The sequence below is a fragment of the Castor canadensis genome, chromosome 1 (assembly GCF_047511655.1).
Source record: "Castor canadensis chromosome 1, mCasCan1.hap1v2, whole genome shotgun sequence".
Classification (NCBI taxonomy): domain Eukaryota; kingdom Metazoa; phylum Chordata; class Mammalia; order Rodentia; family Castoridae; genus Castor; species Castor canadensis.
This window is the reverse complement of record NC_133386.1, coordinates 7,763,545-7,781,331: the sequence shown is the minus strand read 5'-3', so window position 1 is coordinate 7,781,331 and position 17,787 is coordinate 7,763,545. Positions and strand designations below refer to the sequence as shown.

Below are 17,787 nucleotides of genomic sequence, written 5' to 3'. Positions count from 1 at the left end.
TCTGTTAGGGTGGGCTGGCTTTTCCTTTGGTGCCGTTGTCCTAGGCTGGAAGCAAGAGGGGGCTGCGGTTCCTCTGTGCAGGGGAGTAGGAAGGCCTCCTTGTTTATCTTTGGGAGGAGTTAGAGGTCTGGGTAGGGATTCTGTCCTCACTCGGACCTTCCTCGGCGTCCCTGTGCCTGTGCTGCAGGTGGGAGCGGGAGGAGCCTGCAGGGAAAAACCACGTGGTGAACCCCGGCTTGTGTTGTACTGGAAAAGGCAACTGAAAACCAGCTGTTGCCCAAGAGGGTTTTGAGGCCCCTTGAGCAGTGCGTCATGTCCTATTCTGGTCTCTGCTAACCAGTGTGAAGGGGCAGGGCTGTGAGTCCTCCAAGAGGGGAAAATCCCAGTCCCTCTGGGTCTTGCAGGCAGGAAACTTGCCCTTCAGGACATTTAGAGACCTTTGGGTTTTTCCTTTTCCTTCTGTGTGCTTTTAGGTCCTCTGGGGTGGTGCAAAGTGAACAGAAGGTAGGGTCCTTAGGACCCAGGCAGATGCCTACTAGTCCTGGGAGAGATTGGGGACCATGGGGACGGAAACCTGGAGAGGGGACAGAGAATGGTTAGGGGGTGTAAACAGTGAAAAGCAGCTTGTACAGTTTGGTTTGCCCCAGGTGTTGGGAGGAAAGGGTCCAAGGTGGCTTTGTAGGCAGAGCCTCTGCTTCCATGTGCTCTGAATTCTTCACACAGTAGATGCTCATCTGGGTCTTGCTTGACTATTGGCTTTAATGGTGTGTAAAGGTAATTTAGCACCACTCCAAAATCAGTTATGTACTTTCAAACAGCTGTTTGGGACTTGAAATGAACACCTCCCACCACTTGTCACCACTCCCCGCTCTGCCCAGTGAACAACATCAAGTTGCAGAAGTGGTTTTCCTAGAAGTGACAAGGGGAGGTCCCAGTGAGTCATCCTCACTGTTCTCGTGGCCCCCTTCTCCTGTCCTCGCTGTACAAGTGTGACTTTCCACACACAAAGTTCAGAGTGGAGCCCTTAGAGAGGGCAGTAGAGTCAGTGGCCTGGTGGGGTTTGATGACGTCCCCTGATGGAAAAGAGGAGGGAGGTCATAGTGAAGCCAGCATGTGCTCTGGGCAGGTCAAGCCTCCTAATTGGTGTGGCTACACCCCTCCCCCCCCGTTTTTTTTTTTTGGTGGGACTGGGTGGGATTTGAACTCAGGGCTTTTAGCTTGCAAAGCAGGTGCTTTATTGCTTGAGTCACACCTCCAGTTGTTATTTTTTTTGGTACTGAGGTTTGAACTCAGGGCTTTGTGCTTGCTAGGCAAATGCTCTACCACTTGAGCCACTCCCCAGCCCTTTCTGCTGTAGTTATTTTTGGTGTTTATTCCCTGGGCCGGCCTGGACCGTGACCTCCTGTTTATGCTGCCCATGTAGCTGAGAGTGCACCACCATGCTCAGCTACTTGTTGAGATGGAGTCTCAAAAAGGAACATCTGCATTTCCTTTTCCCTAGCCTGGAGTTAGTTTTTGCTGAGCCTGTGTGCCGGTCTGACATTTGACTCCAGCATCTTCACAGCAGGGACTTTTGTCCATGTCCACCTAGTTGGCTTTTGAGAAGCTGTAGCACAGCTGGTGGCGTTATGAGCTGACGGCCCAGATTTTTGAATGCCCCTGTGATCAGAGCCCCGAAGGAAGGACATTGGGTCCTGGAGGGTGTGGGACCTTTCTGACAGGGCAGAGTAGGGGACTGAGCAGTAAGTTTGGAATTCTGTGCTGTGCTGTCTCACTTTAAAGGCAGTTGCCAGCTGGGCGATGATGGCTCACGCCTGGGATCCTAGCTACCTGGGAGGCTGAGATCTAAAGGATTACAGTTAGAGGCCAGCCCAGACAAATAGTTTGTGAGACCCCCATCTCCAAAATAACTAGAGCAAAATGGACTGGAGCTGTGGCTCAAGGGGTAGAGTGCCTGCTTTGTAAGCACTAAGCCCCAAGTTCAAACCCCAGTCCCACAAAAACAACCCAAAAAACGAAAAATAAGTTGTCTTTTTTTTTCGTTTGGGTGGGGCTGGGGTTTGCACTCAGTGCCTACACCTTGAATCGTTTCACCAGCCCTTTTTTATGAAGAATTTTTTTCAGGATACATCTCCAGAACTGTGTTCTTGGGCTGGTATCCTAACCGCAGTTCTCCTGATCTCTGCCTCCTGAGTAGCTAGGATTACAGGTGTGAGCCATCCACACCTGGCTAGACAGTTAGTTGACTTTAAATATCTGTAGTGGAGAAAGAATGAGTGAGATTTTATTTCATTCTTCTTTATGCCATGAGGAGCAAAGCATAAGAACACCCCATGGCTACTCAGGTGTTCTTGAAATCCTAATGGGGCAGGGTTCAGGGTTGAGATGCTGGCCTGCAGGCTTGCACAGTGGAGCCGAGCTGAGTAAACTTGCAGCCAGGGCAGTATGGGCAGCATGGTGATGGTTTGTTACTCTGTTATTTTAGAAGTGTTTGTCAGCTTGTGGCATGAAATTTCTTTAGAAAGAGTGTCCTGTCCCTGTTCTGTGTCCACCCTGCCCCACTACCCTGCCTGGAGGGTTCATGCAGGCTCTCTCAGGTGGCAGCAGCTAGTGGTGAGATAGCGCAGGTTCTGGAGGCCCGGTTGCTGGCCTGGCCTGAGCAGAGGGGCCACCATGCAGTGGTTCATATTCATGCTCTTCCTCCCACCTCATTTGGATGTGAAATGTCCCTCCAAAGGCTCACGTGCTAAAGGCTTGGTCCCCAGTGGGTGGATGCCATCACTGAGAGGTGGTGGGATTCTGAGGGCTCTGACCTAACCAGTGGATCAATCCCCTGCTGGATTTATAATTTCATGGCTTATTGAGAGCTAATGCAAACCTTCTGACCTGGGGCCTGGTTGGAGGACGTAGGTCACTGGGGGCATGCCCTTGCAGGTTATGTCGTGTCCCAGGCCTTCCACCCCTTCTTTTCCTTCCTGGCTACCATGAGGTGAGTAGCTTCCTCCACCACACATTCTTGCTGCCCATAGAGTGGAGCAAACTGGCCATGAACTGAAACGTCTAAAACCATGAGCCAAATAAATCTCTCTTTTTCAAACTGGTTTTCTCACAGTGATGAAAAGGCTGACTGCCTTGGCCCTCTTGGACTTCCGACTCGAGGCTCAGCTCCCTGGTGTACGTGGCCCAGGACAAGTGGCTGCCCTGCCCGCCCCTCCCAGCTCTTTGCCAGTGTCCTGTGATGGTCATCTGGAGGCTCCAAGCCAACTTACCTATTTTTGTAAAGTGAAGTTTTAAGCAGTCTGACTCCTTCTGTTGATCCAGATGAAAGCCTTAGCTGATAGCTCTCCTGGCCTGGGTATTCCTCTTATAATGACCTTGTGGATTAGCTTGATTTGTAGGCAAGGAAGTTGGGGCTCCCTCAGCCTGTATACCACTGGAGGAGCAGGATTCAGGCCTGAGTCTGTGTGGCTCTTTCCACTGCGACCAGGGTACCTTTCAGAGGGATGCTTATCCCTCTCTCAGTTCTACATTGCCTGTGGAATGCTCACTCATGATGCTGGCTTAAAGACAGTACTGGGCCTGGTTGGCTTTCCCCACCCGAGTCCCCATGATCACTTACATGTCATATTCTTCTCTATCTAGCTGGTTTCTGCTTCTAGTCCCTGCGTGACTACCTGGAAAAACCCAAGACTAATGCCTGGCATTGCCTTGCCAGCTTTCTTTTCTTTCTTCTTCATTTTTTTTTTTTTTTTTAAGTAGGCCTCGTATCTTTTATCCACAGCTTTGTGGGTTTGTTAGAATAGGAAGTGAAGTACTTCCTGTATAAGCCTGGGCCCTGCTGTGTCAAAGTCATGTGTTCCCCAGCCTCAGATCAGGGTATGGAGTCATCCTGCTATACCATGTTTACTTTGAGTGTCAGCAGCAGGAAGCTATCCATAGCAGTGTGTGTTCTGCCCTAGCCACCCCGCTGCTTGCCCACCTGGGACTCTGCTCTCCTCTTCCCCTTCTCCTCCCCCTTTCTCAGACTAGGAGGCTGGTCCAGATTTTTGAGGTTAAGTGGGCTGGATGTAGAAGGCGAGAAACTGATGGTGGTAAGGGCAGTAGTGAGCAGGTGAGGTCTCGAGCATCCTGTTGGAGGGCTTGATGCTTGCCGTAAGCCTGAAGCTCAGGTTGGGAAGACTTTGAATTCCCTTTGTCTCCAAAGTGTTAAAGTTGTTGCTTACTCTGGATTCAGAAAAACAGTCCCCTGGCTAGTGACCATAGGGATCGAGCTTGTGTGTTACTAACTGGGATGCTTTTTTTCTTTTTAAAGGAAACTAAATTGTAGATTCATACATGCTTGTTAATTTCATGACTGATTCCATAGTACCCACTTTATATGCTGATAATTAATTGTAGGCCAGTAATAAAGTGTTTATTAGCTATATGACCATCACCATAATACTAAGGGTTAGTGTCAGAGGGCCAGAACTCAGTGTTCTAAGGCCCCCCACTCCTGTGAGGGATTGGGCATAACATACATCTCGAATGTGGGATTCTGTTTAATTTTCTTTTATTACTGTTGTTGATGCTGTCATTTGTTTTTTTGAAATGGGGTCTTTCTATGCAGCCCAGGCTGACATTGAACTCAATCAAGATCCTTCTGCCTCAGCCTCCTGAGTGCTGGAATTAGAGGTGTGTACAACAAAGCCCGGACTCATAACAGTGCCTGGTCTCGTAGAATTTTATATATTTTGATGTTAGCTGTTTTAAAAATGAAAGAACTTCAATTATGACTTGCAAGGCATTGAAGTTTTGCAGGCATTCAGTGATGACATGCACAAAACCTGGGAGGTGTTGCACCCCAGTACCAGTTTCAAGTTGTTTAAAACATACCCTCCGTGTGGCTGCTTTTTTTTGGATTTTCCTTTCAGGCACTCCCTTGGTGTTCGCTGCTCAGTCTCCATTGCATTTTCAGAGCTCATGGCTCTGTGCTGGCTGGGTGGATTTTATTGCTGGCTCTATTCGTTGCTGCCTTAGGCTTCTGCAAAGGATGGGTTTTATGGGTGCATTTGCTGGAGCCATTCTGGAAAAGTAGGAACACCTTCCTGTCCCTGCATTGCCTGACGGGCTGTAGGTTGGTAATCTGCCAGAACCTTTTAGGATATTTTGAAATTCAAACCAGTGAGGTTAAACTGGAGTCTCTGAGCCACCGCATCCAGGACTACTCAGGAACAGTGAGATCGCTGTCAGGAGCTGAACACTGTTCCACTTGCTAGGAAGGAAAGGATCCGACCGCGTGCTTAGCTTTACACTTGAACTCATTGTCCATGTGGAGTGGGTGGATCAGGCACAAAATCACTTTAAAATCAGAGGTAGCTTGTGACTGCTGTCCCTCCCCCATTTCCTTCTGGGCCTGATAGATCTGATGGTCCTGAGTTAACAGGGGTGAAACTGCCAAGCTAAGTGGTCCATTGAGAGGAGGCTGTGTGTCTGAGAAATCATACAAAGTATTTTATGTATTTTTGGCTGTGATGGGGGTTTGAATTTAGGGCCTCATGTTTTCGAGGAAGGAACTTTACCACTTGAGACACTCCACAGGCCCAGAGGGAGAGTATCTGAGACCAGAGCCGTGTAAATGGGTTCTTTCTTGGTGGAGTCTACCACCAGCTTCAATCTGAATAGTGAGTGGGAGGCCAGCAGGAAGGAGACTGGGCACTGGCTGTTGTTCTGTGGAACTCCTTTGGGTGTGGGAACTGAGGTTGCAAAGGTTGGTGTGGAGTTTGGTAACTCAAACGAGGCCAAGAGAGAAAGAACTGGATGGGGGAAGCACGTGACCTGCTGATCAGCTGCTGACCAGCACTAGGTGATGTGGCATGGCCTCAGTCTGTTCAGGGCTTCTCTAGAGGCTGTCCTCAGATGGGTCTGCCACTCTGAGAATCTGCCTTCCATGTGACAGCTTCCATGTCAGCGATCCATGTGACCTACAATGAACATCTACTTTCATATCTGTTCCTGTGAAGGGACTGTAGTTTTCCTGTGTAATTAGTGTTGTATTGAAACAAATTGTACTTGTAGATGGTTGGCCGTACAATGTAATATGGAACTTGGAAATCCTCATGCCATATTTGTCATCTCAGTGGCATTCATTGTGACAAGGTTTAAGTGCTAAAGTTTTGTACAGTGTTTTGCCAGTTTCAGTGTTGTATTGGAACCTGTTCTGAAATATTTTTTAAAAAGTTAACAGTTGAGAATAAATGAGGCTGTTTACCTTAGTGGGCCAGTGCTTGCCCTTGGGGCTCAGACAGACCTGGATTTGCTCCTGGCCTTGTCACTGCATAACTGTGTGATGGTGGGCAAGGTTGTAATCTTTCAGAGCCTTGGGGCCTTTGTCTCTGAAGCTGAGGAGTTTGGGAGAGTTGGAGTTGGTGCCAGGTGCAGACAGGTGTTTTCCAGGGATTAGTGCTGGTGGCTTGTGCTGGGAAGAATAGTGGTCTGGTTTCCTTCTCAAGCCATCTGTGAATAGTGGTTCTGTTGGGACTGAAGGTCAGGTGACCTCCAGGATGGCTCCAGAGCCTTAGGTAGGAGTAGGTCACAGTGACTGAGCCAGAAGGACTCGTTTAGGACAGATCTCTACTCTGCTCTCTCCACCTCTATCCCAGAATCCTCCATTTTTCCTTTATATTCGTAAGAAATAAATACCTATTGTAGTTCTGGGGGTTGAGCACCCCAGAGTACCATGTGGTCTGGGGCACAGACACGTCAAAAGACAAATGCAGCGTGTGTGGTGGTGTGTGCAGCATACAGCCTCATGGGGCTGGCACCCAAGCTTGGATCCTGCAGGGCTGTGCGTGGCTCCTAGGGGAGCCAGTGGCGTGTGGTGCCTGGCATTGCCTGGCTTGCTTTGATGTGGATTCAGAGCTTCTGAGGGGAGAGGGAGTGTCAACCGGCCACGTGTACATGGGAAGTGAGGATTTGCTGATTTTCAAAAGCAAGGTTCTTGAAGGTAGTTTAGTATTCTAGAAGTGACTCTCGCTGGGGTTAGACACCTCCTTCAGGGTAGTAAGTGAAGCTGGCAAGGCTGGGACACTGGGCAGGGAGTCCAGCCTGTCGCCAGCTGACCAGCTGCTTCCTGGGCCCTCACAGGGGTCCCTGCCCCACCTCCTGGCCTTCCATAGCTCTCCTAAGAGGAGATGGAATTCCATGGGAAGCCAGTGGCTTTCAGCAAAATGACCAGAAACAAAGCAGTGTTAAAGAGGTTCAAGGACACTCCTGTTCCTGCTCCTGCTGTGGAAGTTGCTGGTTATAGCAAATTCAAAAGAATTTAAGATTTTTTTTTTGTGTGTGAGCTTGTGGGTGTTTTCTTCAGAGCTTTGTTTTTTGTTTCTCTTTGGTCTGATATGTTGACTTTTTACTCCTGTCTGTTTTTCCCTAAGTCTTTACTTGGGAACCTCAAATAACTCAGTGTAGAATACAGACATTTCTGGGTACTCTGCTCAGTGGCCTGGTATTCCAGCCACACTTGTGGGGTGGACTTTCGTAATTTTGCCTGTACATATTCACTTCAGGTAGCAGAGTTTATAATAAACTTTAAGACCAAAATTTATGCTTCCTCAAAAATAACCATTATATTTTATTTTATATGTAATGCCTTTATTCTCTGGTTCTGTACTATGATTATAGTGCTTTTAAATGTTAGTATCAATTTAATTTTAAGAATGATTTTAGACTAGGCCATTCTGGTAGCTTGGCCTTCAATCTGGTAAGAAATCTACAGTCATCCAGCTCAAATGTGTTTGTGCTATCAGACATTTATATTACTTTAATTTTCTTTTTTTTTTTGCGGGACTGGAGTTTGAATTCAGGTCGTATACCTGGAGCCACTCCACGAGCCCTTTTTTTTTTTTAATGAAGGGTTTTTTTTCAGGGTAGGGTCGCTTGAGCTATTTGCCCAGGCTGCTTTGAACCTCGATCCTCCTGATCTCTACTTCCTGAGTCACTAGGATTACAGATGTGAGTCACCAGCGCTCAGCCTAAAACTTTTATAAAGTAGTTTTAAAGAACTGTTTGCAGTTGGGTGCTGATGGTTCATGCCTGTAATCCTGGCTACTCAGGAGGCAGAGATCAGGAGGATTGTGGTCTGAAGCCAGCTTGGGCAAATATTTCAAGAGACCCCATCTCGAAAATATCCAACACACACACACAAATGAGGGCTGGCTGAGTGGCTCAAGTGGTAAATGTCTGCCTAGCAGGCATGAGGTCCTGAGTTCAAAATCCAGTGCCAACACTTTACCTTACTTAAATATCACTGCAAAAACAGCCTTGGGTTTCTGGCTTATCAGAAAAGCATAGCAATCTGGTTCTATGGTGTAATGGTTAGCACTCTGGACTCTGAATCCAGAAAAGCATAGCATTTTAGGCACTGTGGATTTCCTGAGCGTTGACTCCTGTCTGTTGCCTCATTTTAAATGATACCTTTACCTACTTCTGTCATATGCTTAGGACCTGAAGTACTTTGATGCCAGATGAGGTTTTAAATGTGCTGTGCAGTAGCCTGGAAAAACTCTTAGTCATGGCTCCTGAATAAGAGATTAACAATTTTCTGTAATTAACCATAACTACTAATAGAAGAGTTTCACTAATGCCCTAAGTAGAAACAGTGACTTAAATTTACAAGAGAAGAGTCATGTGTTGAGAGCCCTTTCTTTTCTCCCTGTAATCTGCAGGACAGCCCACCTGGCTCCGACCTCATCCAACTTCCTTTCCTATGAGTGCCACTCACCGTCCTCAGGACCTCATAGTAGCTAATGGTTTGTTCACTGGGAATATTCTTCCTGTGGTATTTCCCCCAGGGCTGCTCCTATTTGTCAACCATGTCTCAGGGCAAATGCCAGCTGGAGGACTTCGAAGTCTAAGCTACTTGTGCTGGCCTTCCCTACCATGCTCTGCTAGCTTGTTTTCATCAGTGTGCAATAGCAGGTGAAATTGTCCCGTGCAGCTGTTTACTTACTTTCTGTCCTTTCCACTGGGATATACTTTTCCAAGAGGTGGGGAGCTTTTTGTCTGTTTGGTTCATTGCTGTACTCTCCTTGTCTCCATCTACACCAGTAAGTACTTAAGAAATGCTGCAGCTGGGTGTGGTGGTGCACACCTGCAATCTCAGTACTGGGAGACTGGGGTGGGGGTGGGGATGGGGGAGATGAGAGTTGGCAGTCAGCAGAACTGTGTAAAAAAAAAAACAAATCAAAACAACTCATGAAACAAGCAAATAAAGGTTAATGAAAGAGGAAACAGTCTTTCCTGATGAATGTCTGTGCTGGGTACTTCTTGGGTTGGTATTTCACATTTAATCCTCCTGTCTCCCTAAGATAACTAACCTGTTACTGATGAAGGAGCTGAGTTGCGTAGTTACTGCTTTAAAGTCTGACATAACCCTATGGGCAGGTACTTAACAACTAACCTGTTTTTCTGGTTTGTAGCAGTTTAGTGGCCACACCTTCCACGGGACAATCTGCCACTTGAGTGCTTATGTGTGCACTCTTGGCTTCTGGGCAGGTTTCTGATTGGTGCCCAGACCTAGGTTCAGAGGACAGGGCACCTTGCCAGCCAGTAATGTCAAAACGGTTGTTGTGGCTGCTGCATGGCTAAGTGGGGCTGCCTGGATGTTCTGGGTTAAGTCTTTGCCCAGATGCACCCCACGTGGAAAATGGCAGGCTACCTGCCATTGACTGGGTCCCACTGAAGGTGGTAAGTTGCTGGTGGTGAGCAGTCTCACTCCAGGCCCTCTCACCAATGCCTCTGGGTAGGTCTCACCTAAGCAATTTTTTCCTTTTTGTGCTAGTGGGGTTTGAACTCAGGGCCTACACCTTGAGCCACTCCTAGCCCTTTTTTTGTAATTTTTTTTCGAGATAGAGTCTTACGAGCTATTTGCCTGGGTTGGCTTCGAACTGCAGTCCTCCTGCTCTCTGAGAGGTAGGATTACAGGTGTGAGTGACAAGTGCCTGGCTCACCTCAGCAGTTTTGACTTACCTTCTCTCCTCTCCCTTCATCAGTACTATTAAATTAAAATTAATCAGGTGTCTTTTTAACGTCTCTTCCCTTTCTCTTTCTAACCTTGCTGAGGGAATGGTCCCATAGTACAAAATGGACAAAACACTCTCCCAGGGAAGAGTAGAGGGCTGAGAATAATTGCCTGGGCAGAACCAGCAAACCACGTGGGATAGTTGATTGATTAGCAGTTACTTGGCATCTGCCTTGTGGAGGCTTGAGCAGATGGTAAGCAGAGCCTGTCTGATTTTGAGTCATTTGACTCTTCACACAGCTATCATGTCAGTTTAGGTCTGAACTGTAGTTGTAACAGGTAAGACCAGAAGCAGGACTGACTGTTCCATTCCTTAACTAGTTGTTGTGTTTTTTTTTTTTTTCTTTTAAGTAAAATAGAGAATAAAATCTTAAGAGGTAAAAACAATTCCTTGGGTTTTCAGCATTTTGGGGAAAGGGTGCATCTTACCAGGGTGTGATTTTTGAGCACTGATCTGAGCTAATATTCTTAAATCAATGATAGGATTTTAGTGTTTTGGTCATTGTTAGGTCCTGAGGTGGCTTCAGAGTATTTTGGCTACTGAAAATGTGTCTTCTAGTTTGTAGAAGTTGAAGCAAATATGGCTTGGATGTAAAACTAGAGAGCAGTTTAATTATTGGCAAATCAATGACAATGACATGTTTTCTTCCTTTCTAGTTATACATGGGAAGCTGTTGATACCAAAAATAACAGAGTTTATAAAATCAACATCTGTGGAAATGTGAATATTGTCGAGTGTGGGCCATCAAGCGCTGTTTGTGTGTACGACTTGAAGACAGACAAGTATAAATCAGTGGGTAAGTAAAATGACTTGGGTTCCTGGATGGGCATTATGATCCCAGGTTTGCAAAATGGCCTTATGTGTATAGTTAAATGGATTTAGTATGTATACAGTTGTACATGTTTGTAACATGTTTTGTAATAGTTAAAAGCAATAACAATTTGTCCAGTGTCAATTGGATAGCATGTAGACAGTAATTGTAGTTTTTGGTAGAGGGGCTTAAACTCAGGGCCTACACCTTGAACTACTTTACCAGCCTTTTTCTTTTTTTTTGTAAAGGATTTTTTTGAGACAGGGTCTCATAAACTATTTGCCCAGGCTGGTTTCGAACTGTGATCCTCCTGCTCTGTGCCTCCTGAGTAGCTAGGATTATAGGCGTGAGCTACGTGCGAGGACACCCACGTTTTCTTAAACTGCCTTTACTTTCGAATGGCCTCATCTGCACTTGTTTTCCCGGAGAAGCTCACAGTCAAACATTGAACCTCCCAGTGGGTCATTGACGTAGAAAAGATGGATATACGTGTTTATGGCGGAGCAGCTGATGCTGAGCCGGGACCCTTCTTGTGCTGCACTTTTCAAGACGCCTGGCTCGGGGTGGGAGGAGTGACCCTCTTGAGGGACGGGAGACCTGTGAGGGCCCCCAAAATTCCGCCAGGCGGCGCCCTTCTCCCAGCGCGCGCGCGGCCTCCCGCTGCTCTGCCGCCTCCAGAGGGCGCTGCTCCCGCAGCCATGGATCCGGGCGTGGAGGTGCCGCCTCCAGGCCCCCCGGCCTCCTATGTCCAGCCCCACGTACCCTCGCCCCGCCTCGGACCTGCCACAGCGGAGGGGAGGCCGGGAGGTGTCTGGAGTCCGCCTGCATGCTTTGGTCGGGTGTTCCAGGCGGAGAACGCGCTCTGGCAGGCTTTGCGCATGCGCTGCCGCTCTGGACAGGACTGAGTGGTGGGCCACCGGCATGGCCGGAGCGCAGGCGTCGCCGGGCCGTGGGCATCGCCGTGAGCCGCGGGCATGGCCGGAGCGTGGGCGTCGCCGAGCTTCGGGCATTTCCGTGCCGTGGGCATCGCCGAGCTTCGGGCATTTCTATGCCGCGGGCATCGCAGGGCCGCGGGCATCGCTGAGCTTCGGGCATTTCCGTGCCGCGGGCATCGCTGAGCTTCGGGCATTTCCGTGCCGCGGGCATCGCAGGGCCGTGGGCATCGCCGAGCTTCGGGCATTTCTATGCCGCGGGCATCGCAGGGCTGTGGGCATCGCCGAGCTTCGGGCATTTCTGTGCCGCGGGCATCGCAGGGCTGTGGGCATCGCCGAGCTTCGGGCATTTCCGTGCCGCGGGCATCGCAGGGCCGCCGGTTCCCGTTTGCTCCGCTGATTTCCTGGGGCCGGAAGACCGAGCCCAGAGCCAAGGCTCCTCCGCGGCGGCCTCGCTTCCCGACCCGTTTGTTTGCATTTTGTTTTTGACACGGAATCCTTCTTTCTCAGCTGTTCAAACATCTGGGATTATAGGGATGCAGCACCATTCATGGCTTCAGGAGACGAACCGTTTTCTTTCTAAAAGAGTTCCTTGTTTTGTGCTGGGTGCTAGTGGCTCACGCCTGCAATCCCAACTACTCAGAAGACAGAGATCAGGAGGATCGTAGTGCAAAGGCAGCCCGGGGAAAATAGTTTGTGAAACCCTATCTCAAAAGAAGCCCTTCATAAAAAAGGCTGATGGAATGGCTCAAACCGGAAGACTGCCTGCCTGCCTAGCAAGAGTGAGGTCCTGAGTAAAGTATTCCTCTTGTAACTTTTTGGGACTTAAAGGATAACAGTAACCATATATTGTCAAAAAAACAGCCCCCTTGTTGTCATTCACAGTGTTTATTTCTTCTGACTGCTGCAATATTTTATCGTGTGGATCTCCCAAGTTACTTTATCCACTCCACTGTTCATGGGCCTTTGGGTTGTTTCCAGGTTCTTGCTGTTGTGAAGAGCTGGATACGCTGACATTTCATGTGTGTGTGTATGCATATGTATGTATGTATGTATGTGTGCGTATGTGTATGTGTGTGTGTATGTATAATGGAGAATGGACTAGCTAAGTCATAGGGTACAAGAATGTCCAATTTTAGGATAGAATACCATGCTGATTTAAGCACTGGTTGTGCTAATTTATCCTTTGTCCAGACCTTGGCTCTTCCAATCCTGGGAGTTTAATTTTTGCCAACTGGAAGGCTGTACATGGGATGTAGTTGTGGTCTTGATTTGTAGTTCCTTGGTCACTGGTGTTAAACATCTTTTCACATGTGAACATACGGTTTTTCTTGTTTGAACATACCTTGTTCATTTTATGCTGGGTTACCTATTGGTAATTGTCTCTCTAGACGCTTTAGAATTTTCTCTTTGCCTTTGATGTCAAAACTCACCATCATGCATTTCAGTGTGGGGTTTCCTTTTCTGTCCTCTTTGGCATGCTGTGTGTGCTCTTAGTCCTAGGTAATTCATTGTTCATGCCTGGAATTATAAAATTTGTTATTTTTTGGATGTGATTCTGTGTTTGTAAACTTGATGGAAGTTCTTTGCCAGTTCTGTGTAGCTCCTGGTTTATAATTTATTTCTCTTTTAAGCAGTTTTTTTTTTCAAATACAAACTTTTGAGTAAGTCAAGTTTATCAGTCTTTTCTATTGGTAGTTGATGTTTTTGAGTCTTAATAATTTTTACTATGTTAGGATATAAATGTATTTCTTGGTATGGTGGTGCATCACTGTAATCACACCTACATGGGAGAATGACAGTTTGAGGCCAGCACGGGCAAAAAAAGTTATCAGAGACCCTATTTTGGTGCAGATTGGCACTGCGAGGGAAAAATGCAAAATCCTACCTGGAAAATAACTAAAATGCGAAAGGGCTGAGGCAGGTGGAAGAGCGCTTGCCTTGCAAGTGTGAGGCCGAGGTCATACCCAGTCCTGAAAAACAATAGCAACAACAAGTATTAAAAGATATTCTTCACGCGGGCATGGTACAGGCCCGTAAACGCTGCACTCTGGAGTTGAGGCAGGAGGATCTTGAGTACAAGAACAGCCTGAGCTATGTACTGAGTTTCAAGGGCAGCCAGGGTACGTAGTAAGACTGTCTGAAAACATAACAAAGTGAAATTTAAATCATAGTTGAGAGTGATTAGTGTCTTAAAACACGGGATAACAGGTTTTTGGGAAGTTTTAAAGTTTTGTTTTTGGTGTTTACATCTTTAATTCATTTAGAGTTGAGCTTTGTGTATAGGGGTAGGTAGGAATCTGATTTTCTCTTCCGTGTTCCACTATTGAATATGTCTCCTTCCCCACTGGTCTCTTGCATTTGTTTTATCTTAGTCCAGGTTGTCTCTGTGCTCTTTCTTGTAGTCTGTTATCTCTCTCCTACTTTGTCCATGTATCTTCTCCTGTACAACGCCCATCATGTTGATTTTATGTAGACTTTTAATTCTGAATTATTATATTGTCTCAGATAACAGGGTCACCCTACTATGGATCTTCTAAGGAATTTTGATGAGAAGTAATGAAGCACCAGCTGAGTTATATATTCTGACTTACGGCTGTAAACGCTGGGGGCTGGGGGAGTGGCTCAAGTGGTAAAGCAGCTGCCTAGCAGGTGTGAGGCCCTAAGTTCAAGCCCCTGTACTGCTAACAAAACAAAACAAAACAAAATACCATGTTGGCACAAGATGGATGGGGAGGGTGATGGACAGGGACAAGCAGTGGCAGAGGCTTGGGGACCAAATAGGCTGTGGCAAGAGAGCAGGTGAGAGGGGGCAGTGTTGTCAGTGCCAGCAGACATGGAGGAATGTGGATGGGTTTGATGGAGGGACAAGCAGCAGAACTTTCTGATGTGCTGAGTGTAGCAGTCAAGGGAAAGATAGGATTGAAGGCCTGAACAGCTAGGGTGTGTGGAGGTCCTGTTCCCGAGATGGGAAATTCTGGGGCAGGGACCATTAAGTTTGTATGTAAGCTTTTCTGGTAAATTGCAGTGTCTCTTTTGGTTTATTTATCCCTGGAAATAACCTTATGATTTTGTATGTTTCATGGCCTGTTCATCCTCTTTCCTCTCTAAATAGGTGACTCTCTTTTGAAAAGTGCAACCAGATCACTTCTGGAATTCAATACGACAGTGGCCTGTCAGGACACAGGCAGAGACCACAGGGTCCAGAGCAGCATTACCTTCCTGTGTGGGAAAACTCTGGTGAGTCTGCACAGGTCCCTTTCAGTGTGTTTCCATTGTTGAGAATACCTGCCCTGCCAGGCACTCGTGACTTGTGCCTGAAATCTTAGTTACTTGGGAGGCTGAGTTCTGGGTCAGCCTGGGCAAATGGTTCACAAGACCTCATGACCAATAACCAGAGCAAAATGGGCTGGAGTTGTGGCTCAAGCAGTAGAGCACCTACTTCGCAAGGGCCAAGCCCTGAGTTCAAATCCCCGTCTTACCAAAAAAGAAAAAGAAAAACGTCTGTCCCTTTTTGCTATAGAGGTGATCCAGGAATAATAAGTGGCCCACATTAAAATTCAAGTAAGTAAAATCCCTACCAAATCACCACCATCATCAAAAACCAGTAAACGAACAAATCCCAAACTTACAGTTTCAACTTTAAGTGAAGTTTGAGTCACAGTTGAGAGTGATTAGTGTCTTAAAACTCAAAATACTGGGTAATATTTATGTTGCAGGCATAACTTCTTTCTCAAACCTCATCTCCTGGCATTTATTTATTTATTTATTTACTTAATTATTTTAGATACTGGGTCTCAGACTTCCTAGGCGAGCACTCTGCCACTCTGCCAGCCCCATGTGTTCAGCTTTTCAAAGCAGTTTTTTCCCTTCCTCATTTACATGAAGTTGGAGACCAGTTGTCTGTTCAGAAGCCTGGCCAGCGGGTGATGGGTTTCGAGCTCTTTGGCTATTCCCCTATGTTGAGTGAAGCATGCTATTTGTTCCTGCTCTGGCCATGTTGGTTATGACTTGCTGGCTTTTGGAAAGGGACTTCAGTGAATAACTGCTAGCTGACAGGAGGATAAATTGCTCTACAAGTCCTCTGATTGTTTTTGAGTGAGAGTACAAACCTAAATGTTGAGAAAAGTCAGGATGGGAGGAACTCGTGGCTCCCAAATCACTTCACAATGCCCTTTCAGAACTTGGCTGCAACGTCCCTCTTAGAGACTTGGAAAGTGGAACTCACAGTGTTAATTTTGGATCAGCATACGTTGGAATCCTAGAAAAGAATCTGTGGCAGCATGAAACTCGAAGGTTTATGTGACAGATTAAGGCAGCTGCTGTTTTATTTTAACTAATATCCTTAAGAATTCTGTGTTTACCACGTAAGAAACAGAATTGTGAAGGAGAATTCCTTGGATTTGCATATGGGAATGCAGAGGTTAATCCCTGCTGTGTGGACGGATGTGGTGTTCACCAGTCTGGAGCCAGCCCTGACTGGAAGGGCTGCCTCGAGGGTGGGGTCTGTAGGGTGTACAGACTCGCAGATGCATGGGGCCTCCTTGGGGCCTCCTTGGGGCCTCCTCACAGGAAGCCTGAGGTCACACTTTCTGGCTTTGATTTTGTTGGCATTTGGTCCAGAGAACGTTTGGAGTTTGAGGGAAGACTTGTTCACTTCCTGTGTGCTGTATGTGCATAGTTGGGGAAGTGGAACAGTTCTGGACTAGTTTACTCAAATTCAAACAGGAGTTTGGAGACCTTTTCCCTCTGAATTTATCTGTTTGTGGAGCTCTTAATTTTATTAGCGTAATAGTTGTACAGGGGAATATATTGTGATAGTTACATGTGTGCTTACAGTATACCTTAGCTTTACCCCCTCCATGGTTCTCTCTTTTTCCCCCTCCCCTCTTAGAACAATTTCAGCAGGTTTCATTCTTGTATTTTCATATGTGAATAACAGATACATCTACCATATTCACCCTCACTCACCCTTTCCTTATGCCCACCCCCACTGGGTCCCACCCCTGGAAGAGACCAGTTTTACCTTCTGCTTGGTTGGGAGCCTCTTGAGCTTGTTTAAGTAAACCCGTTGTGTCCCTCTGTTCTCCTTGCTGTTTCTTTATTTTCATTGGCCTTCACTGTGTTCTCAGTTAAAAAAAGAAACTTTATAATATGTAGTACAGTGACTTACTTTAACTTTTTTTTTTTTTTTTTAAATAGGGAACTCCTGAATTTGTAACTGCCACAGAATGTGTGCATTACTTTGAGTGGAGGACTACTTCAGCCTGCAAGAAGGACATTTTTAAAGCTAATAAAGAGGTAACAGGAGAATTTAAGATGATATGATTACAAAGCAGTCAACTCTGGGGACCGTTAAGATTTATATACTGATTATTTCAATAATATTACTTAGCCAAATCATTCCCTCTTTCTTCCTCCCTCCACTTGCCTCAACTATATCGTGTACAACATGGTGTTTTGAAATATGTATACATTGTGGAATGGCAAATTCAAGCTGATTGAACTTTTTTTTGTGATGAGAACACTTGGAATGGAATCGGTGACTTTAAGACATAATGCCTTGTTATTCATTTAGTCACCATGCTGAACAGTGGATCTATTGGTCAAGTCATCCTTGGTGATGGGTAAAGTCCCTTCCTCAACCCTGTTCTCTACCATTGGCTCTCCCCTGATTTTCCTTGGCTAAGGGAAAGAGTGGAGGCACCCCATCCCTCCCAGACCCCCACAGGTCATGTTCTGTTCAGGTATCTAATTCTTTTTCTGTTCTCCATTAGTTTTCTATTTCTTCATGGATTGGCTCTAGAGACTGTTGAGATCTAGGAACCAACGAATGGTAGTGCTCACAGACTTTGAATGGCGGCCTTGTACCATGTAGTTTAAGATAGGCAAAAAGATTTTTGTTTTTGAAACATTGCGTTACAAATAATAAATTTTCACTGATCTTTCAAATGTGACCATATGTTAAAGAAAAGGCAGTCTG

The 17,787-nt window shown here is 46.5% G+C and overlaps 1 protein-coding gene across 1 annotated transcript in view; it reads left to right on the top strand.

Moving 5' to 3' along the window:
• Window positions 1–17,787, top strand: part of Igf2r (insulin like growth factor 2 receptor) — a 104,055-nt gene that overhangs the window by 9,073 nt on the left and 77,195 nt on the right. Inside the window, exons 2-4 of the mRNA XM_074071077.1 lie at window positions 10,718–10,857; window positions 14,920–15,044; window positions 17,007–17,105. Coding sequence (XP_073927178.1) covers window positions 10,718–10,857; window positions 14,920–15,044; window positions 17,007–17,105 — 364 coding nt within the window. The remainder of the gene's footprint in view (window positions 1–10,717; window positions 10,858–14,919; window positions 15,045–17,006; window positions 17,106–17,787) is intronic.